This window comes from Balaenoptera acutorostrata, chromosome 16 (genome assembly GCF_949987535.1).
Source record: "Balaenoptera acutorostrata chromosome 16, mBalAcu1.1, whole genome shotgun sequence".
NCBI lineage: Eukaryota > Metazoa > Chordata > Mammalia > Artiodactyla > Balaenopteridae > Balaenoptera > Balaenoptera acutorostrata.
The window spans coordinates 6,092,638-6,118,443 of NC_080079.1; the positions used below are offsets into that span (position 1 = coordinate 6,092,638).

General features: G+C 43.6%; 1 protein-coding gene across 2 annotated transcripts in view; it reads left to right on the top strand.

The window, feature by feature from the left end:
* Positions 1–25,806, top strand: part of ADAM12 (ADAM metallopeptidase domain 12) — a 402,635-nt gene that overhangs the window by 48,882 nt on the left and 327,947 nt on the right. For both annotated transcript variants that reach the window (XM_057530791.1, XM_057530792.1), the window contains exon 2: positions 10,929–11,065. In XM_057530791.1, coding sequence (XP_057386774.1) covers positions 10,929–11,065 — 137 coding nt within the window. The remainder of the gene's footprint in view (positions 1–10,928; positions 11,066–25,806) is intronic.

Consider the following 25,806-nt stretch of genomic DNA (forward strand, 5'->3'; position numbering starts at 1 on the left):
CAAGTCTGTAGAAAAGGCATTCAAGTTAAAATAATCAGCCTGCGCTCATACTCTTGGTGTGCAGCTGCATTCTTGCTGGGATTTAGTGCTCCCTTGGTTAGCATGGCAGGTACACACTTCGAGTAGAGGAGGAAGTGTCAGGCTTCCATGATGACAATTTCTATTCTAGTCCCTTAGTTCTTTGTTCTGATCTTAATTTGGCTTTTCAAGGAAGGTTTCCTGCTGGGATGATAATGAGCAAAATGCTTTAGATGAGGATTCTGGTTGACTTGCCAGTTCTTTTTCATTAAAAATAAGTAAGTTGGAATTCTGGCTTATAAATAAGGCTCATGTGGGTTTGGTTCTGTGCATCAACCTGTAAGGAGCCAGACGTTGCTGGGTGAGCTAAAGGTCAGTCACCCGTCAGAACCTCCATGAGGAGAACCATGCCTCGGGACCCCTCCCTGATGTTGTTATGACCCCAAGGTCATGTGAACTTTTTATTTGTTTGGTAATAATTCACTAAATAGTTACTTGTCTGCGTATGAGGACACAGCAGTAAATTAGACAAATAAGGCCCCTACCACTTGCCATTTTATATTTGGGGGTGGGGTGGAGGAAACAAAAGGGTAAATGAACAAATTTGGATGCTAGTAAGTGCTATAAAAGGAACAAAATAGGATGTTGGGCTGGAGAGAAGCTTCTGATGGAAGGAAGGGTATGAATTAGGGCAGCCCGTCTGAGGTGGTAATATTTGAGCTGAGACATAAATCATGAGCTTTGAGGGCGAGCAGAGGTTTGAGAGTAGGGTCTTCTCAGGAGAGGGAACAGCAAATGCAAAGGACAATGAGATAGGACATAGCTGGACATATGAAGGGTCAGAAGGGTGATCAGTGTGGTCACAGCAGAGGTGGCAAGATGAAGCTCTCAGGGCACGAGGTTCCAGAACTTATAGGACTCAGGAAGGAATGTGAATTTTATTCCAAGTGTTTCCTGGCCAGAGTGATTGTTTGTTTATTGTATGGTGTGGCTGGAGCACAGATCCTTGAACTTGGCTGTCTGGGTTCACTTCCTGGCTTCACAGTTTTTTGGACATGGGTGAGTTTCTTCTCTCTGCCTCAGTTTCTTCATCTACTAAATGGGGAAAAACATCCTAGGGCTGTTGTGAAGTTTAAACAGGTGAAATTTATAATAGATTAGAATGCGGTTTGGTGCATAGCACTTGCTTAACTAGTGTTCACCACTGTAATCTAGAAATGTTTATTAGTTATGGAATCTATGCTCAACATTGCATTTTGCCCTATGAATAGTTCTCATTTATCCATTCTTCTCCAGTCTTCACACGCTCCATTCTCAGGCAGAGAATTTTTCCAAACTGAATTAGATTTACTCTGCATAAAATCCTATGATGCCTTTCAACTGTACTCAAATAAAATCCAAGCACTGTCTTAGCAGGCCCAGCATGCTCTAGGCCTCATCTACCCTCTATACTTCTGCTCATACCTCTGTCCATCCCATTTCTCGCTCCATTTTAGCCATACTGACCCTTTCTCCTCTAGAACACACTAAGCTCTCTACTGCCTTATGTCATTTGTGTTCACGTTCTCTTGATGGAAAACCCCGCCGCAGACTTTTGTTCTTATCAAATGTATCCTCTCCTTTAAGATTGGAGGAGGGGGAGCCTGTAGGTGAGGAGGCTACAAAGAAGGATTCAGCTAGAAAGTAGAGTTTTTAGAAAACAGAAGAAAGCAAAATCAAAGCACAAAATACCCAACTGGAGTTGTTGAATGTGGGAGATAAAAAAAAAAGACCATGCCCAAGATGTCACCCAGCCATGTGACTTAAGGAGTGATGGTGAATGGTGGTGGCTCTGGAAAGACATGTAGGATGGAAGATGTTTTGTTTTCTGATTGGGGGATGGAGGGAAGCCTTTGGTTTTTAAACAGGCTGAGTTTGAGGTGATGACGGTGACAAGACATTGAAATTAGTGTCCAGCAGATTATTGTAATACAGACTGCGCTTGGGTGAATTGGCCAGATGGAAGAATATTGATTTGGGCAACATCAGTTTAAAAATTAATGAGTTCTCTCAGGGACAGTAAGAGTAGGGAGGGAAGATCAGTTCCAAGAGCTGAGACTTGGGAGACGTTCAAGTCCCCCCAGGAGGAAGGGAGGCAGGGGAAAGGAGTATGAGTGGAGAAGAGCCCTGGTTGAAGAAGTGGAAGAAAACCAGAGTCACTAAGTGCTGCTGAGTTGGGAGTATATTTCAGCAGGAGGTGGTCGATAATGACAATGGTGCAGCGAGGATATGATTGCCCTAGATGGCACGGGGTCTTTAGCATAGATGCTAAATGACTGCTCTATCATTGTTGTTTAATTCCATCTAGTAGGTTTACAGTAGTGAATGGGATAAACCAGTTTCTATTTTTGCCCTTTTGCTGTTCACTTCCAAAATTTGCTCCTGGGGTAAGATTTTAATAATTGGTTCCATTTTTCCCTTACCTTATTTCTTGCAAAGTCAATTTTGGAAAATTCTGACCCCCATCCTCCACCCCCAAAAATACTACAGATGAATTCCTGCAGCATGTCTTTGCCCCTGTGATGAAGGACAAAGTGAATGACTGCATTTGAAATGCAAAGGGCTTGGGTTTTGTCATTAATTCTGCCATGTATTATTGGGAAACATTAGAAATAACCTATATAACTTCGTAATTTAGTTTCACCATTCATAAAATAGGACTTGCATTAGCTTCCACTGACCAGCAAAGGAATATAAAAATATAAGTTAATGTTGTAAATGACTTTGCTCCCCACAGATAGGAGACACTTTAGACATGAAAAGTTATTTCTATGTGTAGTAGAGACAACTTGTGCTTGGGATAGGAATCCATTTGAAACATTAATGGGAAGAAGTAACTAGCTTTCTTTGAATTTTGAAATGACATATAAAACATCGTTTCAAAATTGTAATTGTTCCATAGTACTTGATTGCGTTTATTTCCAAATGGGCTGTGTCCTCAGAAATGCCCAGGGCTGTGCATCTGTGATGCCAGGAAAGCTGGTAAGAAAGTAAAACATCATAAATCAGTTGATTTGTCATCATGAGTCCAAATGATTGATTTTTAAAATTTTTTATTCATCGTAAAAGTAATATGTCTGATTATAGAAAAATCAGAGTTACATGCAAACATAAAGAAGAAACACAATGAATTCATAGCCCTAACGCTCAGGAAAAAACCTGCAAGAGCATTTTGGTGTATTTATTTCCAAAAACTGATTTGAAAAAACAAACAAAAAACTAAGCTAAGTGACAGCCACCTATGCTTTGCATCCATGATGTCACTTGGCTCTCTTGCCAGCCCTTTGCGGTAGACACTGGTCGGTAGCCTTCCTGGACATGTAAAGGATTTGCGTATCAAGGAGGGCAGGAGACTGGCCCAAGAGCGTCCATGTAGCCTGTGGGGGGATGCACAGTGCCTCTTCTGACTCAAAATACTGCAGCTTCTTCCCTTACATGAGGCTGTGTCTTGATAATTCAGCCTTCCGGTGTAGATAATTACAATCTTAGGGTCTGAGCAAATCTGGTTCTGTTTCAACATACTTTTATCAAAGTAGTTATGTGACTGTCACTTGGTGTCACCTTCCTAAACCAACTTTTTTTTTTTAAACATCTTTATTGAAGTATAATTGCTTTACAATGGTGTGTTAGTTTCTGCTTTATAACAAAGTGAATCATTTATACATATGTTCCCATATCTCCTCCCTCTTGCGTCTCCCTCCCTCCCACCCTCCCTATCCCACCCGTCTAGGTGGTCACAAAGCACCGAGCTGATCTCCCTGTGCTATGCAGCTGCTTCCCACTAGCTATCTATTTTACATTTGGTAGTGTATATATGTCCATGCCACTCTCTCACCCTGTCACATCTCACCCCTCCCCCTCCCCATATCCTCAAGTCCATTCTCTAGTAGATCTGTGTCTTTATTCCCATCTTGCACTAAACCAACTTTTAATTTCTGTACCATTTCAGAGCCTTGTAGCCAATAACCAAAAAAAAATGTCTGTGTTCCATAGACTTCTCTGGAGGTACTTAGAGGGGCCTTTCTACTGCCTAAGAATCAACTACTTTTACATACCTCTGCCTTCTTATACTCTAGGAAACTTTGTCAATTGCTTTATGCTTTTCACTTGACGGCAGTCACTGCATCTTTCCTCCATCTGAACAAATAACAATGTTAGAAGAGAGATGAAAGGTAAAGACTCCAGTTTGCTGGTATTTGGAGCCATGAGCGATAACAGCCATTCATCTCTGAGCCTTTTGATACTGAATTGCTCTAGAATGACGGTCTTCTTGCAAGATGCAGATTAGATCTTTAAATGATTATTAATAGACTTTATTTTAAAGGATAGTTTTATATTTACAGGAAAATGGAGAAGACAATATAGAAAGTTCCTCTACACCCCATAACCAGTTTTCCCCTATTATTAACATCTTACCTGAGTATTGTACAATTGTTATAATTAGTGAACCGATATTGACATAATATTTTAAACTACAGTTCATACTTTATTCCAGTCTCCTTACTTTTTACCTAATGTCCTTTTTCTATTCCTCAGTCCCAGGCAGGATTCCACAATACGTTTAGTCATTATGTCTCCTTAGGCTTCTCTTGGCTGTGACGATTTCGATGACATTGATAGTTTTGAGGTGTGCTGGTCAAATCTATTGTAGGATGCACTGTATTAGCATTTGTCTCAAGATTAGATTGGGGTTATGGTTTTTAGGGATTAGGATCACAGAGGTAAAGCGTCATTTTCATCATATCCTATGAAGAGTACAGGACTACGGTTGTTGATGTTGACCTTTACCATCTGGGTGATGTAGTGTTTTTCAGGTTTTTCCACTGTAAAATTACTCTTTCTTAGATTAACTTTTGCCATGGTTCTTTTTAAACATCCTCGAGCTATACCATTTAAAAATCACGTCCCCTGGGCTTCCCTGGTGGCACAGTGGTTAAGAATCCGCCTGCCACTGCAGGGGACATGGGTTCAAGCCCTGGTCCGGGAAGATCTCATGTGCCGCGGAGCAACTAAGCCCATGTGCCACAACTACTGAGCCTGCGCTCTAGAGCCCATGAGCCACAGCTACTGAGCCCCCGTGCCACAACTACTGAAGCCCGCGTGCCTAGAGCCCACGCTCCACAACAAGAGAAGCCACTGCAATGAGAAGCTCATGCACTGCAATGAAGAGTAGCCATCTCTTACCACAACTAGAGAAGACTTGTGCACAGCAACAAAGACCCAACGCAGCCAAAAATAAAGAAAAAAATTAAATTAAATTAAAATTTTAAAAAATTAAAAATGAAAATCACATCCCTAATTATCACCCATGGAGTCTGCAGATGAGATGAGAGATTGACGTTGTTATTTGGATAAGACTATAGATAGGAATCTGAACAAGGAAATGTATTTGTCCTTTATGGGAATGTTGCCACCATATTTCTCTGAACCAAGATGCTGCTCAGTCAATTTTATAAGATTTTCTTTAGCGCTCAGATATTTGGAGCTAATAAAAATGCTTTATGCATTTCCAGGGCCTTGTCCCTAGATTCTTTTGCAGTTCATAATGGTTGCCTCAATTTTTTTCCCCCCAGCTAGATTTTCTAAGGAATATTTATCTTTTAATAAAATTAATTAATTAATTAATTTATTTATTTATTTATTTTTGGCTGCATTGGGTCTTTGTTGCTGCGCACGGGCTTTTCTCTAGTTGCGGTGAGCAGGGGCTACTCTTCATTGCAGTGCGCGGGCTTCTCATTGCGGTGCCTTCTCTTGTTGGGGAGCACAGGCTCTAGGCACGTGGGCTTCACTAGTTGTGGCACGGGGGCTCAGTAGTTGTGGCTTGCGGGCTCTAGAGCGCAGGCTCAGTAGTTGTGTCACGTGGGCTTAGTTGCTCCGCGGCACGTGGGATCTTCCCAGACCAGGGCACAAACCCATGTCCCCTGCATTGGCAGGTGGATTCTTAACCACTGTGCCACCAGGGAAGCCCAGGAATATTTATCTTAATCCTACTTTTGGTACCTCAGATTAATTCTCCTCTCTTAGGTTCATGTACGGATTGATAGTGATTTCCCTTTAAAGCCAGAATTCCAGGCATGATGTTTTAAGTTTTGTCTTGACTAGTAATCTTATCAGAGGTTGTTACCCCAGTGGCCCATTGCTCAGCTTGAATGGATACCCGCCAAGTACCTAAATATCCACATTTTCTAATGATGAATATGAAGTTGTCATCTTCACACTATTAGCATGGTTTGGTTGGAGAACCACTGTCTAGGAGTCTGGAAACTTGGATTCTGACATCCTAGTCTGATCTTATGCGTTAAGCTTTTCAAAAGCCCTTTGACTGCACTGACTTATTTGAGCTTCCTTGACCCTGTGAGAATTAGTGGGGGAGAGAACGTGGTCCCCATTTTGTAGAGGGCAGAACCTCAGATGCATACTTTGACTGAGGGCAATAAATCAAAGAGGAGTCAAGACCAGAGCCAAATCTTGTGGCTCCAAGGTGTTCATTGTTCATGATCTCAGAACTCCGTGTCCATCTTCACCTCCGGTGAGCTGAAGCCCTTAGGTGGGCATTCGGGTAGTCTGGGCCTCCCTTAGTAAGCTAGGCCAAGGAGGCTTGGCCGGAGCAGGAACGAGGCAAGACTTCCATGGGCAGCCAGGCTCTGGGTGATTCACACGGAGTGGGGATCTGAAGTCACTTTTGGGGGTGTCTTCATTGCTGGCTTTTCCAAGACCTTAAAAGCCATGGCTGCAAAGATTCTTGCCTAAGGAACTGGGTCTATAACTTCCTTTTTCACCAGCCATAATCAGGTCTGAAGATGACAAACTCAGACAAGCAAAGAAGGCACACACATACCTCATGGGAAAGCAAAGCTGATTGTCACAGACGATAATTGTGGTAGGAACCCAAATATTCTAATATGCTTTTTTTTCCACCATGAGACTGAGGCAAACTGGCCATTTTATCAAAAGGACAAGTCATGTATCTGGTTACTCAACAGACAGAAAGCTGGAAGTTCCTCCTCAAGATAAGCTATTGACATTCACATTTTTTATTTAGTCAACTGAGTTTTGTTGATGCCCAAATATTTGGAAAAACAAAATGTGTGCAAACTGTATATTTTCTAAGGTCATATTTTTTCCCCTGGGTTTCTAGGGCTTGAATGTGTGGCCTGCTTTTATGGTTTGTCAACAAGATCACTCCATAAAATGCATTCTGATATCTCACAGCTGTGTATAATTTATTCTGTCTATCCATGCAGCACAAATAAAATTTTTATTTGCATCATCTAAAAGAAATACCAGTGTATAAATATATAAGCAAAGCTCATAAGAAACCATCTTCTGACTCCATATACTGCTGGGAGGATATTGTGCAACCAATTAAAAAGCTGAGAGATGGCTTCATTATCCATGTAGATAGATCATAAATACTGTACTCAGCAAATAGTATAGTTATTCAATTTCTTTAAAAGGTTGCACAACACTCTCCAAGTGCTGGCACAGTCTGCCTGTCAATTCTCCTTGGAATATTTAGAAAATAAAGCCTCTTAGAGGGGGGAAGAAAAATCAGCCCCGAAGGACTTCTTTTGATTAAGACGTTGGAATATGTAGGTGAAAAGGGAAATGTTCAGTGGTTGGAACATTTTGCCTTTAGGAGAGTAAATAACTGTCTTTCTCTGCTCCTAGGAGTCTTGGAGGATAAAGGTCCAGGGGACTAAGAATGTTCTTTATATTTGGTTCATGCAGCTTCAGTTTGATTATCGAATAGTAAACCCCATGAAGGTCCCCTGCCCAGCTTCCCCCAAGTCAAGGAGGTGGCCTTGCTGCCTCTCCCGGCTCCCCCGCTGGCAGAGGCAAGCTAGTGATGCAACCAAGAGACCTGGATTTCATGGGACCATCTCTTTCTTCTAAGACAGGCCGCTTCTGAATGAGTCCTGTTAAATGCAAAGACATTTTCTCTAGGTCTCTGAGGCCTGGGTGATAATCTTCCGTGCCTTTGAGCATTGTGGCTGGAATAACCATGAAAACCCTCGCGTCTTCTGCGGCTGGGTGGTGGGTGATACAGGACTCCGGTTTTAGGTTTAACAAGCCTTGGGCAATTGGATTTGCGATTAAGTACTCAATTTAACAACCTACTTGCATTGGAAACTTAGGCTAACAGAACTGCCAGGAGTAGCTTATAATCCAGTTGGTTTGTTTATGTAGAGGAAATTTGAAAATGTTTGCAATCACTTTCTGAACAGTTTTACCTGACTTTTCAGAAGATTAACATGTCAGCCAGGGTAACTCTTGGCACGTGGCATGGTTTTCACTGGCTGAGGGGAAAGTTCAGACGGATCTGCCATTTTCACCCCATAATTGTGGGTATTTCAAAGCCTTCTTAATCCAATTCAAACAACACACCAGCACTCTTTCAAGATAAGTTCAGTTAATGGCAGGCACTCTTAGTCCTGCTCTGCAGGAGCTGTGTAACTGGATCAGAACTCACATTGTTTCAGTAAATTCCAACATGGGAATCCCACTGAGGGTCCTGAGCAAGAGACCCGGGGCTTGGCAAACCTTAGAGAGCAATGCCGATGAAACCAGTTGGTGTTCTTCACGCTTCCTATGTATCATCTACCTCAGGCCTCCCCGCCCTTTGCCTCGTTTTATGGAAAAGGAACGCACTTGCTGACCCTCTGCTGACATGTTCTTCCCACGGCTCTGGATGGGGCTGGAAGGTTCTCATCTTCACGTCTCATTTCTGTGCTTCCCATCCCAACAAATAAAGGTCTCTCCTCCCTGTGCATCAGAAGTAGCCCCTCCCCCCCACTCTACCACCACCTTGTTTTTCTCATTAAATTTTATTTTGAAATCATTTTAGATTTACAGAAGAGTTACAAGGACAGCATGGGGTGTCCCCGTAGCCCTGTTGTTTCAGGGTCCTGGTTACTCTCTGAAATGGTCTTATTCCTTCAGCCGTCTCTCTCCCAATATAATAATACAAATCACGAGGGCAGCTTGATCTGTGTCCCTCTCTTAGACACACAGGATGGAGAGAACCAAGTGTGCTGGGACGAAGCTGTATTTAAGAGATGAGGGTCCTCACAGTGTAGGCAGAGGGGGCTGGCTCCAGGTGACATGAGGGTGTCCTGGGCTGAAGCGGGAAGAATGGGCTTTTTGAATGGAAGACATCGGGTCTACAGGGCCCATCACAAGGCAAGCACTTAACAGATAGTTGGCGAATGAGTGAGTGAGTGAATGAAGAGATAAGTGGGCCAACGACTGGACCAGGACCGATGGCTAATACGTGGTCGGGTTGGTAGTGATGCTGGGGTGTGTCTTACTCCAAAGCCCATGCTTGTAACGACTCTGCACCATCTTGGAGCGAGCACATTGGAGGGCATGAAATCAAGCCACTGGATGAAGTTCATTTATTCAAGATCTCTGTGCCATCAGTGACTGCCCCCTCTGCAGCCAGGAAAGACTTCTGATGAATTCCGTGCAGACAGCCATTCTTACCTCCATCCTGCCCTCCGCTAATGTCCACAGATGTCACCACCTGGAGCCAGCCCCCTCCGCTTGCACGGCTGGAACCCTCATCTCTGCAACACACGTTCATCCCTGAAAACTCAGCTCATCCCAGCCCTGAGACCACAAGCCCTCCTCTCCTTGCTCCCCCGGCCCATGGTCCTCTCTCTCCCTCTAGAGCGCCATGTGGCCGACGGCCCCAGCTCATCCCTTCTGCCATTGGCCATAGTCCCAACTTTCGGTTCATCCTTGGTCCCTTGGCGCTCAACAACTGGGAGTTTTAAATGCTTCGTGACCAGCTTGAGAATTTTCCAGAGAGGCTGTGTCAGACAGTTAATACTCAAGTAGTAATCCTTTTGTAACCTGAATATAACTGCAGACTTCCACACTGAGGATGATAAAATGGTGTGGATTTAAAAGTATTTGGGGACCTGTAAAATGTCTAGGATTAAAATTTCAATACCATTTGTGCCCAATAAATGCGAACTCTTTAGTAACTTGAAACTGTGGTATTATGACTCAGGTCTGAAAATTATGAGTCCTGGTTGAAGAAATGGGAATAACATGTGAGGAATCAGCTCCCGTCCTTTACCTTGAGGGATAGACTGTGGTCGCACCGAATAGCAGGAGGGTGACCTCATAGGGGAGCTAGCCCGGAGAAATTACTGTATTTGTTAAGAAAGCAATACATTCTCCAGAAGAGAAAAATGTTACACTTTCCGTTAGGATTGTTTATGGAAATGGGGCTACACTGAACCTGGGTCAGTATATTAGCTGGTTTGACAGTACCCCAGGAAACAAGATCACATAATAGTTGATAGAACGACTTTATTTTTTTTTTCCGTGAACCAGTCTAGTCAGTCTGAACTTGACAAATTAATTTTGTCTATAGAATCACTCCCATAAGCACATAAAATTAGCCTCCATAAGTACAGAGAGCAGAGTTGGCATTGTGTTTAACTGATTTGCTGGAACTTAAGCAAATGGATTTAGTCTTAATATAGCTAAAGCCCTGAGACTTTAAATAGAGCTGATCTTAAGCAAAGCATTAATTCATCATTTAAAAAGTCACGGCTCGTGGGTTTTTGTTGCTCGTTGAAGGACAGAATTATATACTTTGACGATGCTAATCACCCAGCACATGCCACAGGGCTTGAAGGAAAAAATTAGCTCTTGTTTTCTTTGTTACAAAATTTTTTGTGTTCGATTGACAGAGAATTAATCAGTTCTAACACTTGACTATGATTTAATAGATTATGATGTTTCCCTGGCCTTATTCAACTTCCAGATATTTTCATTGAGTCATTGATGTCATACTTCTGATGCTAAACTCTTCCAGACTGGAATAAGCATGGAGATTTTTCTTTGTGTTGCAGGGGTGAACTTGGGAAGCAGATTCGTACCTTCCGTGCAACAGGCCGGCGCGAGGGACGGGAGAGGAGCTTACGAAGTGGTCAGTGCCTCTCTTTTGAATGGAGACCCGTGGAACCCAGTGACAAACGCGGACACAAAGGTCAGTTTTTTTGGTTTCGTTTTTCTTCTTGACTTTTCAGTGACTGGAGTTTAAAAATCACATTAACTGCATTCATATTCTCTTATTCAAGTTTTGTGTTTATCTACTTTAATTCCAACTTTATCCTTCCTTATAAAGTGAAATCTTCATTATTAAGAAGATAAAATACAAACTGGTTTTGATGTGACAGTTCTGATGAGTCTCTCAACACTGTTTGTGTCTGTGGAAGCTTATTTTTCCAAGCACACTGGGGATAACATTTCCAGATATGCAACTTTCAGCTCATCTTACTTGAGTGCTGGATATTTTTCATTCATGTCTATTTCATTAACATTTCAGTTTTATCGATCAATTATTGGTAGAAACATTTTTTTTTTTTTTTAATAAATTTATTTTATTTTTGGCTGCGTTGGGTCTTCGCTCCTGCACGTGGGCTTTCTCTAGTTGTGGCGAGCGTGGGCTACTCTTCGTTGCGGTGCATGGACTTCTCATTGAGGCGGGTTCTCTTGTTGTGGAGCACAGGCTCTAGGCGCACAGGCTTCAGTAGTTGTGGCACACGGGCTCAGTAGTTGTGGCTCACGGGCTCTAGGGTGCAGGCTCAGTAGTTGTGGCACACAGGCTTAGCTGCTCCGTGGCATGTGGGATCTTCCTGGAGCAGGGCTCAAACCCATGTCCCCTGCATTGGCAGGCAGATTCTTAACCACTGCGCCACCAGGGAAGCCCTGGTAGAAACATTTTAATGCAACTTTTTAAAAAAGTTTGTAATGAGTTTTTTAAAAAAATAAATTTATTTTTTTATTTATTTTTGGCTGTGTTGGGTCTTCCTTGCTGTGCACAGGCTTTCTCTAGTTGCCGCGAGTGGGGGCTATTCTTTGTTGCGGTGCGCGGGCTTCTCATTGTGGTGGCTTCTCTTGTTGCGGAGCACGGGCTGTAGGCGCTGTGGGCTTCAGTAGTTGTGGCACGTGGGCTCAGTAGTTGTGGATCGTGGGCTCTAGAGTGCAGGCTCAGTAGTTGTGGCGCGCGGGCTTAGTTGCTCCATGGCATGTGGGATCTTCCCAGACAAGGGCTTGAACCCGTGTCCCCTGCATTGGCAGACAGATTCTTAACCACTGCGCCACCAGGGAAGCCTCTGTAATGAGTTTTAATGCAGTTTTATGCTTTGTTTACTTTGACACGTTTGATTTGAGTCTTCTATGACGTAAAAGAATAATATAAAATAATTGAAATATTAGTGATTAAATTTCATATTTTGATGAGTTTTGTCTGACAAATATAAGTGACTTTCTTAAATTTCAGAATTGTTGGAACAGTTGGAAAGGGATAAAATCTATAGAAATCTGAGCTCTTTGGAGAGATCATACAGATGGCTTTGTCCTTGTGTTATGTGGAACTATTTTTAGAGTATTTTTTATAATAGAAAACATTATTTTAAAAGAGCAGTTGAGATTGTGAAAATGTTCTGTAGTGTTCTGGAAGGGCTGCAGTGGGCCACCTTTGTGTCCATAATGATAATATGATTTACATCATTATTTTATTTTCTAAAGAGGCTTTCAGCTGAAAGTGAGCATTCAGAAAGGTTGGGTTAAAGTATCCAAATGCCAAATCTAAACTTTTTCAATATTTCTGCTTCATGGAGACTGTTGCAGATGGAATATACAAAGTATAAGGCAATCACGGTGACATTGATACTGTTTCCTAGAAGAAAAACTTAAGACACTAAAGAAAATTTCATCATGCTACTAATTTGCAAAACGAGAAATGATATGATAGATTCAGAAAAAGAGAAGTATACTATGTTATAAAGAAAGTATATCTTTAAAATATTGATAGGCACTAATTAATAATATAAAAATATGGAACAATCTAAAGTTATTTGGGTGGTGGAAGCCTTTATGGGAGTTTTTCCCTGGTGGTAGGGTTGCCAGATTTAGCAAATAAGAGTACAGAATGCCCCGTTAAACTTGGACTTAGGTAAACAATGAATATTTCTTGGCATAAGTCTATCCCATGCCATATTTGGGATATTGTTGTTTATCACAATCCAGATTTAACTGCCGTCCTGTGTTTTATCTGGCAGCCCACCTTGGAGGGCATCAGAGCAACAAGCTGATGAAGGTTCTCAGTATGCCTTTGGAATGGACTTGTTCAGGTCGGCTCTAGTTTCTGACCTCCAGCTTCATCCTTACTACCAGCTCGCCACCTCGCAGACAGCAGGAGGCGTACCAGAGCGGGAACTGCACATCCGCCCTGGCCAAGCTTACAACCTGATGGCCGGGGGCCACCAGCACCATCTTTGTAGAAAACTAGGAAAAGCCATTATTGTTTGAATGCTGTCCCACCTCCTCTAGGGGTCTGCATCCAGGATTAGAACCAGGCAGGAAGTAGGCACATACCTACTGACTAAAATAACTCCAGGTCACTGACATTATTTAAGGGAACAGCGACCTGGGTGGTTTGGGGAACAGCATCTTGTCGTACTGCCGTGGGGCTCATCTCAGCGTGTGGCTGTGGAGTCAGCCTTATGGCTCTGTAATTACCATGCGCCCCCTTAATTGGTGGTTAACCACTGAGACCTTGCATGAACAGGGTGCATGTAAATGTCTGTTAACGTGCGTGCACCTGCGTGCCGTAATTCTTCACAGAGTAGCTGTGTATGTTTGTTGTGGGAATAAGGATTCTGCCAAATGGCGTGTTTGTGTACGTCTTTCTTCGTCATCAAAATAACAGTCAATGCTGTAATTTTATTTTATTTTTAAAAAAATTTTTTTGGGGGGTGGGATTTATTGAAATCTTTCCTTTATTGTGCATCTTCAATACCTAGGACCGGTATCCTGTCTTCTCCATCCTGAATTCCCCGCAGAGTGCACGGTTGGGGGCAGCTGCAGTGGCTGATGCCTTTTTGGCCACAACATCTCTTGTTCACTAGATGGCGGGGGACAAACTCTGTCCACAGTGCCTCATTTTGGTCATAAATCTGACCAACCTTTGGGAGGCAGACCATGACCAATTTTGTCCCCTGGTGCTAAGAAGGCTTATTCCTACATTGAGGAGGATTCTGTGGATAGGCCCCTCAATGTGCTAATTTTCAGATTAGGCCCTGTTGACAGTCTAAAATTCTCTGGATCTCCCATCTTACTAGTCTATTATGATCTGGGAAATGTTTTCACTTGTTCCTTCTTCCCATATCTAGAGTTGTGCTATTACAAATATTCTACGTAGAGGTATATATAGGATTGATGGCCTCAAGACATTTAGTCATCATTACTTTTTTGGAGGCCTCGTTAAATATTGAGTAATGTAAGAGACAACAATCTTATAAAATAGATGGGATATAAGTAATACTACTAGTAACTGTAATTTTAAACCGCATTAACGGGGCGTATCTTCAAGTATGCAAAACATACCCACTTCGTGAATAATTTTGCTGCACAACTATGCCTGCAGGACCTTAGAATACAGGCTTTTAGGTTTGCATTTCTGCTTTCCTGCTTCCCTGTTTTATTCCTTGCTGCCTTTCCATTCAGCCAGTCTTTGACAATTTGACTTAATTGGTTTGAGGGAAGGCCCAGGCATCAACTTGATTCAGGCAAAAGTACTCAGATTCTCTTTTTCTCTCTCTCTCATCTATGATGGAGATATATCCAAATGGGGTATTATTATGTCCTTTACAAATCAAGAGTCAAGCCATCATTGCCACTGATCACATAGTTGAAAGAAGAGAGGATGGGAAAAGAACGTGACCTTGTGTGCATTGGAGAGCTTCCAGCATTTTGTTTGTTTGCTTGCCGTTGTTTTGATCTATAACATGAGTATAAGCTTATCTGCTCTTTCCTCCCTCTTAGGGTCATTGTAAGAATGAGATGAAACGATGGGTGTGAAAATACATTAACTAAAAACTACCACCCCAATGTAAGGTGATATGCAGAATTTAAAGTTTCTTTAGGGACCAACCTCAAATTTCATGTCCTAAAAAAGTTTACTCTGGATCCAGGGAAGACATATCAAGATGGGGTTGATTGTGAGATGACCTCAGTTGAGCTCAGCCTTTGAATGCTCCAGGAAATTTCCAATTTCCAGCTTTCTCACAGGAGAACGAAATGATGGAAATAGTACGTGAAATGGAAAATAAAAAGGCAAAAGGATTAGAACATGAAACCAGAGCTTCCCATAGCATACTGAGAATCTGAAAGATCAAATAGCTGCTAATTAAAATGGCAGAGGTAGAGTCTGCTGCATAGATTTCCATTTGCTTTGTTTCACGGCTGAGAAAACCAAGCCCTGCTTTTCCCTCAGATAACCATCCCCTTTCACGCCTCCGCAATCAGACTTCTTCTCCGAGGGGTCGCCTCCTCCCCCTCCCCACCTCCTCCCGCAGGTCCTCTGCAGCCCTCTGTAGCGGCTTCCACCCCCAGCACTTCATCACGACCGCTCTTGCCAAGGTCATGGGTAGCCTCTCAACCTCTGAAGCCAGAGCATGCCTCTCGCTCTTTATTTTACTTATCTCGACGCTGATTCACTCTCCTTTGAAACTCCCACTTCCTTTGGCTCCTGAGACCCTGTTCGCTCTTGTTTGGTCTCATATGTTTTTAATTCTTGCCTTTGGTTCCTCTTCTTGGCTTTGTCCCTGAACTGTTGGTTTCCCCTGAGTTTCTTCCTCGGTGCGTTTCTGACTAAGGGCTCCTGCGGGTTGTGTCACTCCGTCCTGTGGCCTCACCGTCCACCTGTGGAAGGAGGGCCGGGAGCTCCCGTGAGTGACAGAAGCAGCCAGGGCCCACACACGGGCTCCTACTACGTGGGACGTGGATCTGATCACCTCACCATCGTCCTCCAACATACACTCACTGACGATCCAAATCGCCCACCCTGCTCTGACGCCTGAGATCGGGTCACTGACTTCCAATGGATTTTAGGCACCTCCAGCCAGAAGTTCCCAGTTGCCTTAATGGACTGTGTCCCGATGTGGAAACAGCCCCCCAGCCATGTTCTCCACTTTATTTAGTAGCCCCTGGAAGATAAGATTGTCGCCCCCCAGCTCCCCTCAGATCATGAGCTTGGAGACTTCTCATCCTTCAGAAGCTTCTCACGATACCTGACTCAGGTTCCTTCACTTGGTACCCACTCTGGAGGCTTAGCTCCCATCTCTCAGCCATCCTGTTCCTCAGTGGTAGCCTGTTGCCTAAATATGCCACGTTCTTTACTGCCGTGCTTGGCATTTGCTTTGTCCCTGCCACCTGTGTACTACTCATTCCTGAAGCCCCAGCTTAACCAGCACCTTGTCTGTGCAGCTCATTCTGACCTCCCCAGCCACGTCTGTCCTTCCCAGGCCTTTGTCCTAATCAGTCATCCCCGTGACGTGCAGGCACACCATGCACACGCTTCACTCGTGCGCACTGAGCCTGCGGACGGGGCAGAGACAGAAGCTAAGGACGTGCAGCTTAAATCACAATTCCATCCTCTGATCTCCCCGAGGAGCATGTGGCCGGGGGATAGGCCGGGGTCGGGGGGTGGCGTGACGGGAGATCGGGTGTCTGCTGTTTCCTCTCTTCCTCCACCTGAAACAGGGCAAGTCTCTCGCTCCCTGAGAGCGAGTCTGGTTTTTCAGTTGGATGTCATTATACAGCAGGGACCCCAAAATAAGCAAACGCAACTGTGCTCAACCCAGCGGGGTTCAGGAGAGAAGAAATGGCCACATTGAACTTACAGAAAAGCACAAAAACCATAAGGTACTTAGAAGATTACTGTTAACTCTGCCTTGGGTACCGCTTCGCCTTCTGTGCTGGCTTTAGACCCTAACTCTGCGAGACTTGGGACTCAGCTCTTTGGCACGGATCATACTGGGCTGTCATCACTAGTTTATATTTGTGCTTCTCTCACCAGCCTGTGCCCTCCCCGCGGGTGGTGGCCTCAGCTTTATTCCTTCCTTGTCCCTTAGTGCAGTGTTCGGCATCCAGTGAGGATACGGGCTCTGAGCCTTCCTCTGTGCCTGGGGGCTGGGTCGCTCACTGGCGTGGAGGTGCCTCGTGCTACAGAAGATAGAGGGGACAAAACTCAACCTTTGCGTGTTATTCGAACGCCAGAGGGTGCCTGGAGAGCCTCTTCATTTCTGCAGAGAGGTGCAAACCACTCTTGGATGACCTGGACTTTTCAGACATTGCTGACCTCCTTGTAGCGAGTTTAGGTGCTTTTAAAATCATTTCGGAGGTCTTTTCTTGCTTGGAAGAACGTGACATTTTTCTCTTTTGTGGCTGCTAGTGTCCTCCCTGGAGTAACTCCCCATGTGTGCCTCTCTGTTCCAGGGGTTTACGTGGCCAGTCCTAGAGAGAATGAGTTTCCTCTTCTCTAAGGGAATATTCTGGTCATTGCAGGAGTTGCTGCAGGCCAGCCGGTGGTGCCTGAGCTTGGCTGAGTAAGCTCAACGGTTAGCCTTTTGACTTATGGAACATTGAGCTTACATTAGCTTACAAGCCAGCCAGTAGCGCCTCCTCTTAGGAATATAATGTTATTAAAATACCTCCTGTGAGGCTTCTCATAAGAAACGTACAGTGGCTCCGAAGTTGGAACGTTATTTCTAGACTGTACGGTCTCTTAGGATGGTCTGTTCTCCGCCTCCACCCCCTGTCTCTTAACTCCCATTGGACTCCCAACCCCACCCCTTGCCTGACAGTCCCCATGAGGCTATGTCTGCCACACAGGAGGCTCTTGTTCCGGCCTCACATAACCTACCCAGCCAAGATTCTGCCCGCCCTTCTGGGAGAGGGGTTAGTGAGGTAAAAGCTAGCACCCCTGTATCTTTGGGAACTCAACTGTTTTTTAAGAGTTGATGGCAGGCAGAGTGGAAGGAGAAAAGGCTTTGGAACATAACAGAAATGGCTTCAGACTCCTGCACAGCCTCTGCCTTGCTGTGTGATGTTGGGCCAGTGACTAGCCCTTGCTGAGTCTGTTTCCTCATTTGCAAAGGAGATGGTGGTGGTTACCCTGCTGTCTGACATAGTGCCCCCGGCGTGCTGAGTAAATCTCAGCCACTCTCCTTTCCCTTCATTCATTCTGGCCTTCCTCCTTACACTAGGGCAGGGCCCCTCAGCCTCAGCCCTGTTGCCACTGGGGCGGGGGTGGTTCTCGGTTACGTGTGTAGGGGAAGGGGGCTGTTCTGTGCATTGTAGGATGTTTGCCAGCATCCCTGGTCTTTACCATGAGATGCCAGGAGCACCCTCCTCCCCAGCCAAGTCAACTCAGAAGGCCCTGGGCTGGGGCGTCGGGGGTGTGCATAATTCCCCAGGTTAAGAACCCCTGCACTAAGGGAAAGCCGAGAAGGGTAAGGAAACAGTTACTGAGGACCTTTGCTTTGGATGGAGCCAGAACAAAAATTGGCAAACTTTTTTAATGAAGAGCTAGACAGTAAATGTTTTCAGCTGTGTGGGTCCTATGATCTCTGTCACAGCTACTCAACTTGGCCACTGCGGCTTAAAAGGTAAAAGCAGCCGTAGATAATAAGTGAACCAATGGGTGTGGTTGTGTTCTGATAAAACTTATTTGTGGACATTGTAATTTGAATTTTATAATGTTCATGTGTCATGAAATATTCTCCTTTTATTTTTCTTAACCATTAAGAAATGTGAAACCATTCTTAGCTCAGGGGCAGTGGGCTGGATGTGGCCCTCAGACTGTAGTTTGCGACCCCCCGGGCTAGACATACTCTAGATATGATCACACCAGGTGCCCCCAGCAGCCCTGCAAGGTGGATGTTGTGTGCACTTTGTAGGAGAAGATGCAGAAGCTCACAGAACAGGAAGTGACAGGGCTGACAGCTAGATTCTGAAGTCTAGTCTTTCCGTAGCACTCGGCTGCCTCCCAGAAGATCTTTAGCTTTCTTTCCCTTGTGCATTGTATCAGGACTGGTTCATCAGTCTGGACTCCAGAGGCAAGGTCTCGGCTCAGAGGGACAGTGTGGAGGTCTCTGGCCAGCGCTTCCCCCAGCTGTCAGTCCTGCCCTCCAAGGCAGCCCTGGCTTTCTTCAACCGCATGTGAGGGCTCCGTCCCCGCTCCCCGCCAGGCCTTTCAGTGTTCTTGCTTCCTCTTTGGTCAGCACACAAAGGGCAGGAAGCAAGCCAACACGTTGTGCTTGGTTCCACTGTGTCCCCCCTTCTGGTTGCTCGCCACTCAGTCAAGGAGGGCTTTGGGCTACATTTCCACAATGGTCTCTGCTAACTCATTTATTTCTTGTGACCTCTTAGCAAGGCCTTAATGTCATTTTCCAAAAAGTTGTCTATTGAATCAGGTCTCCCGACAGTTTCTGCAACATTTTTTCCTTCCCCAAGCTTATAGCGTCATCATAGAACTGGGTCTTTTTTAAAAAGTTATATTTTAAAATAACAAATTTGGATAATGCTAGGAGATAGAGTGGTTTGCATTATTTAAACAGAGAGACGTTATAAAATATATATTTTTTATAATCCTTGGGTAAGACTCTCCGTGTTTGATGTGTTGAGCATATTTGATATTAGGAGAAAAAGAGTTGGATGAATTCTGTTTTCAGTTTTTCATCTGTTCGTCCAAGGATATGTAAGTGTCTGCTGTGTCTCAGGTTCAAGGTCAAGTTCCTGTGACCCAAGAATGGGTGAGACGCTATCCTGCCCTTGAGGACCTCAAAGTTTAGTGAACTAATGGTTGTAATAAATTTAATTAAGTATTTAATAAGAGATATGTAATGTTTAAAATAAGTGATTTTAGAATAGCTTTTTTTTTTCAAGAAGTTGCTTGATACTCATTTTCTTAATTTTTTAATTGAAGTGTAGTTGATTTACAATGTTGTGTTAGTTTCAGGTATACAGCAAAGTGATTCAGTTATACATATATGTATATATATGTCTACTCTTTTTTCAGAAAAAAAAAAAAGAGAATAGCTTTAGATTTGCTGAAAAATTGCAAAGATAGTATGGAGCGGTCCCATACTCCCCACACCCAGTTTTCCTATTAGTCACATCTACATTTGCATGGTGCGTTTGTAACAATTAATGATATATGGCTTTTTATATTTTAACCTGAACTCTTTTAATAAGAGAGAAAGGTCCTGGAGATTGAGGACATTTAGAAGAACATATAATTTCTAGAAAGGATGATAATTTATAAATCAGAGTTTAGACTAAAAAGCCTGTCTTCCCAAGAGAGAATTCATGTGTATCAATATTGCATTTAGCAGTTTCATATCACATGAAGGCTGAGGAAGCCATTGCCTATGCCTTGACTCTAGAATTTCTCTGCAGTTAAAACATAAACAACGAGGACTGTTCTTCACAGTTGCTCAATAAACAGTCCTGATGGTGATGAGGCTGTTTTGTTCAGTCGAAATTTAAAGCTCAGATTAAAAAAAAAAAATCCTCCTATTTTTTTCTTAAAAAGTGTGAAATACTTTAAAACTTATCACGAGAGTGCCTACAACCAAGTCCATAAAATCATGTTAAAAACAACAGAATTGAGTGCTATTATGTGACTGTGACATAATGCCTATGTAGAGAGTTCACGTGAGATTTTCCTTTTGTGTTGATTAAACATGCTTATGATCCCCCCATTTCTCACACACATCCCTGTAAGCATAAGATGTGTGTTTCTAGTGACATATACCAGTATTTTACAATCGGACTTTCATTACTGCCTGCCTAAAGAGAAAAATTAAATTAATTAAAATTTGAATTAAATTTAATTTCTCTTTAAAGAGAGAAATTAAATACTAAGGAATAAGATTTTGTTGGGTAGTTTTAAGCTTTGGAGTGGAATAAACCATTGTAATACCTAAGAATTTTCACCTCCTCCCCAAGTACCAATTTTTGCTCCTTTGAGGGCAAATATCCACCCATTGAGAATGCATGATGGGCACCGCACATAAATGGGCAAAAGGAAATGTGTGTCTCCCAGGAATACATGTATTTACAGAAATATGCCCATTGGAGATTTGGGGCAGGTAAGAATAAAAGTTGATTTCTCCTTCCCTCAAAGGCTGCTCTTGTTAGATTTTCTTAAATTAATTTTTATTGGAGTATACTTGCTTTACAATGTTTGCTTTCGCTAGATTTTTAAAAATAAGTGTTTTATATGAGAACAGTTGTAGGTTTACCGAAAAATTGTAAAGATAATACAGAGATCCCATATACCTCACATCCAGTTTCCCCTGTCATTAACATCTTAAATTATTATAGAGCATTTGTCACAGCCAACACTGATACAGTGTTATTAACTAAAGTCCATACCTTATTCAGATTTTCCTAGTTCTTACCTCATGTCCTTTTTCTGTTCTAAGAGTCCATCCAGGTACCACATTATATTTAGTCATCATCTCTCCTCAGGCTCTATTTGGCTGTGGCAGTTTCCCACACTTTCTGTTTTTGTTGATACTGACAATTTTGAGGGGTATGAGTCAAGGATTTTGTAGAATATCCGTCAACTGGGATTTGTCTGATGTTCTTCTCCTGATTGAACTGGGCTTATCTCTTTTGAGGAGAAGTCCACAGAGACGAAGTACTGCTCCTGTTCCACCATATCGAGGGCACATACTGTCAACAGGACTTGTCACTGTTGTCAACTTTGACCAGCTGACTGAAGTCCTGTTTGTCAAATTTCTCCACTGTAATTTTCTTTTTTCCTTCCTTTCTATACTGAATTCTTTGGAAGGACGTCACTGTGCACATCCCACACTTAAGGAATTATGCTTCACCTCCTTGAAGGTTGAAGTAGCTTCATAAGTTGTTTTGAGTTTTTCTACATGTGAGACTTGTCTACTTTCCCTGTTTATTTACATAGTCAATTGTTTATTTATATAAGCTTGGACTCAGGGGTATTTATTTTATATTTTGTGATATAATCTAGCGCTGTTTTACGTTGTTCAAATTGTTCCTGCTTTGGCCACTGAGGATTCTTTCAGTCAGCTCCTGTGTCCGTTTGATATATATCCATTATTGTGTGTGTATGTCTGTGTGTGTGAGCCCTTTTTTACTTTCTGTTGCAACAAGATGCACCAGGTTTATCTTATACACTTCCCGTCCCAGTCCTAAAGTCAGCCATTTCTCTAAGGAGCCCTGGTTTCTGGGGAAGTGGTATTAGAAACCAAGATCTGGGTGCTGGGTGTGCCCACTGCTACTGTAGTGTCATTGCTTCTTGGTTTTGGCAGCTGACAAAACAAGGAAATATATGGATGTGCTCTCGCTAGATTAAAAAAAAACAAACCAATCTCGAATGCTGGATCATGACTGAGGCACACCATATATTTAATTCTTAAAATTGTATAGTAGGAAATATAGCAGGAATTTGGCTTTTTTAAAAGAGGTATAACTATACAGGTCAAAAAAGAAGACTGGCTCTTTTCAATAAACTACATCAATTCTTGAAATCAAACCCACTCATTTGTTCTTTTCCCTAAAATGTTATTTTAAAAATTTAACTCCCAACTCTCTAGCATTTGACCTAACTCTGGCTTTTCACACTCCTTGAGTTGGTCCATGCCTTAAGGCTGCCTTTCTGCTAATTGCTTGAAATTCATTTGACCTTTTCCTAAAAGTGGCAACAAAAAGATTTTCTTCAGCTGGCATAACCATTTTGAGGTACAACTGTTACTCAGCAAAGGTACTGAGGGTTCTTCCTTTTGCTTGAACCTACTAATCTTCTGAGCATATGATTTAAAGACATCGTCATAAACCCAGAACAGAGGTGGTGAGAGCACAGGATTAATGAGACCAGGACCAGGGTTATGGGTTGTGTCTCCATTAGGATCCCTGGTTCCTGTGGGACCCATTAACCTGGCTCTATTCCTTGGCCTTCCCCGGCATGTCTGACCCCAGCGGGCATCTCACAAAGGACCTCTGAAGGCAAACTCAGAAACCACTGTGCATACTCTATTGCCCATCCCTGATGGATTAGCAGAACTATATTTGTATAGGTAGGTGACATATTTTACATACTTCTCCCTAACTTTGGTCACCCATGACCCACATGCAAGATTTTAGCTTAATTACAGAAGCAAGTCACACTGAACAGTTTATATATGCTTGCTGTACATATTGATTTTTTTCCTCAAACACAGAAAAAGAATATAAATGATTAAAATGAAGTCTGTTATCAGGGAAACACATTATGCCATTTGAAAAGTGTCTCAGACCTTCAGCAAATTCTCTATATTTTTCCATCCAATAAGTGCTTCAGGGGGGCCATGTACAGCTATGCAAATTAAGTCCTGCGTAGCTTGGGGAGGCAGGGTCCATTTGGTCCCTAGATTTGAGGGCGGTGGCCCTGCCTAGGAACCAGGCACCCTTCAGTGGAATTCTGTCTCACAGTTTAGAGGGGAAAAATTTTGCTGATTAAAGATGATCCTGCTTTTCTATTGAGTTCTTTCTGCATATTCCTTTAATCAGTAAATAGTTATTGAGACCTCATGGTATCCCAGGCCCCGTGCTAGGCACTAGAGGTATTTTGCCCTTTTAAAACATGCATGAAAGCTGGCAATTTCATCTCAGAATGACTTTGAAGCTTGCTCAAAGAGAACCCTAGGAAATGTCAACCCCTTCTGTAGTACAAACATCAGGAAGAGTTAAGAGCCCACCAGGGGTGGAGAATTTTATCATAGCTCCTTTGAAATCTAGCCTCTTCTTTTGCAGTTCAAAACAAGACCACTGGGGCATATAATCTTCGGTTGTGCCTATTCAGCTAATAGGAATGTGTTTGCATTGCCAAGAGTTATTGCTGGTTTTAGTGTCTTGAGGAGAATACGTGGGAAAGCATGAGATCCCCAGAGTTCCGGGTTGGCTAACACTGGCCTCCTATGTATGTGTCTCTGCCCGTCGGGAGTGCAGATTGCAGACAATCGCTGTCTTTGCATTTTCATGTCTGCATTGTCTTAGAGGAGTTCAGAAATCCGGTTCTGTAGACCCCCTTGCCTCCTGGCCTACGTAAGGGGAGAAGGGAGCTTTTTAAGGTTCATCTCCGGAACAGTCTCGGTGGAGTCCCAGAGCTGTTTTTCCAGCCTGCTGTTTCACTGGCAGGTAGCGAGCTCCGTCTGGTTCAGTCTGGAAGCGTTTCTGGGAAGGCAGCTGCCCCGGGAAACGCCTGTAATGGGCATTACACAAACCGGTCTTCCTCTGGGTTCTGAGGACTAAAGTGAGACCCATCTTCATACCGCAAACTTCAGCTGTGTCCAGACTGGGTTAGAAGGAGCTGTTGCGGGGAAGGGCAGAAACAGTGTGCTGAAGTCAAGTACAAAACACTGAGTGCATTTTGGTTGGTTCTGACAGACAGGCTCGTGGACACATTCTTTTGGCACCAGTGGGCATTATGAGGAAGGAGCTGGCAGGCGACCCTGGCAGGTGGGGAAATGAATTGGAGAAGCTTTAAAGATCTTTTCCCATAAAATCAGTGTCCAGAAGCTGTAGAAACGTACGTCTTTAGTTAAGTAAATACCTCAAAGACAACACATATACATTTTTCTGTGAAACCTTCCCAGTTCCAACTGCCCATGTCTTCAGATTCCAAGAATTTCCGCAGACACAGAACTGGCCTCTTCTACTCATTAACCTCAGAGGCAACTCCTTTCAAGAAATTCTTACGACCATGACGGCAAATTAATTTCACTGTTTTATTTGAAGCAGCTGAGACTGGAATAGCCAGCCTCAGAATTTCCTGGCTTAGATTTCTGGATCAAATGGGAAGAAACATTAATTAAGTGACAAGTTCTAGCTTCTATACAAACCGCAGTAGCCTATGGTAACCCTCCCTGCCTCTGTCTCCTGACGCAGAAAGGATCTTAGTGGAGATTTGGAACCGTACTCTGCATCACCTGTGCTCTAAGTGGCAAGTTGCAGTTTTCTCTGGATACTTGCACAAATGACTCTTAAGCACCTATTAGATAAGACACTATCAGGTTTGGGGTTTGGGGTGAGGAGTTTTCAGATGAAGCAGGGCCCTGGATGTCCTGCTAAGAAGTTAGAATTCCACTCAGAAGGCACTGGAAAGCAACGGAAGGTTTCTGAGGAGTCAAGTGGCATTTGGGGCTGTAGTTTTTTTTTTTTTTTAAAAGGTTTTTATTTATTTATTTATTTATTTTAATTTATGGCTGTGTTGGGTCTTCGTTTCTGTGCGAGGGCTTTCTCTAGTTGCGGCAAGTGGGGGCCAATCTTCATCGCGGTGCGCGGGCCTCTCATTATCGCGGCCTCTCTTGTTGCGGAGCACAGACTCCAGATGCGCAGGCTCAGTAATTGTGGCTCACGGGCCCAGCCGCTCCGCGGCATGCGGGATCTTCCCAGACCAGGGCTCGAACCCGTGTCCCCTGCATTGGCAGGCAGATTCTCAACCACTGCGCCACCAGGGAAGCCCTGGGGCTGTAGTTTTAGAAGAGGTTTGAAATAGAACATCTGTTTTAGGAAGGAGAGTGCTGGCAGTGGGGAAGGTAGGCTGTGCTGGAGACAGAACGCAGCGTCCAGGCCTGGGAGACGACCAGAGCACGGAGACAGCCGAGGGGCTCTTGTTCTCTGCAGACCCCATGCAACCCCATCGCGTTGCCTCGGTGAAGATAAAACCAGGATGGCAGTGTGACCTGTGGGCCTGATTCCTCTGCTGGTGAAGGACGAAAGACCGGGGCCTTGCTGTCATGGATCTTTTTCCCCAGAGCCTCGTGCTTCTGGCTGAGGCATTTCCACTGTTGGATAAATACATCTGAGCAAAATGGCATTATCCGTACCCCTTGCAACCATTTGGGGAGAGGAAGT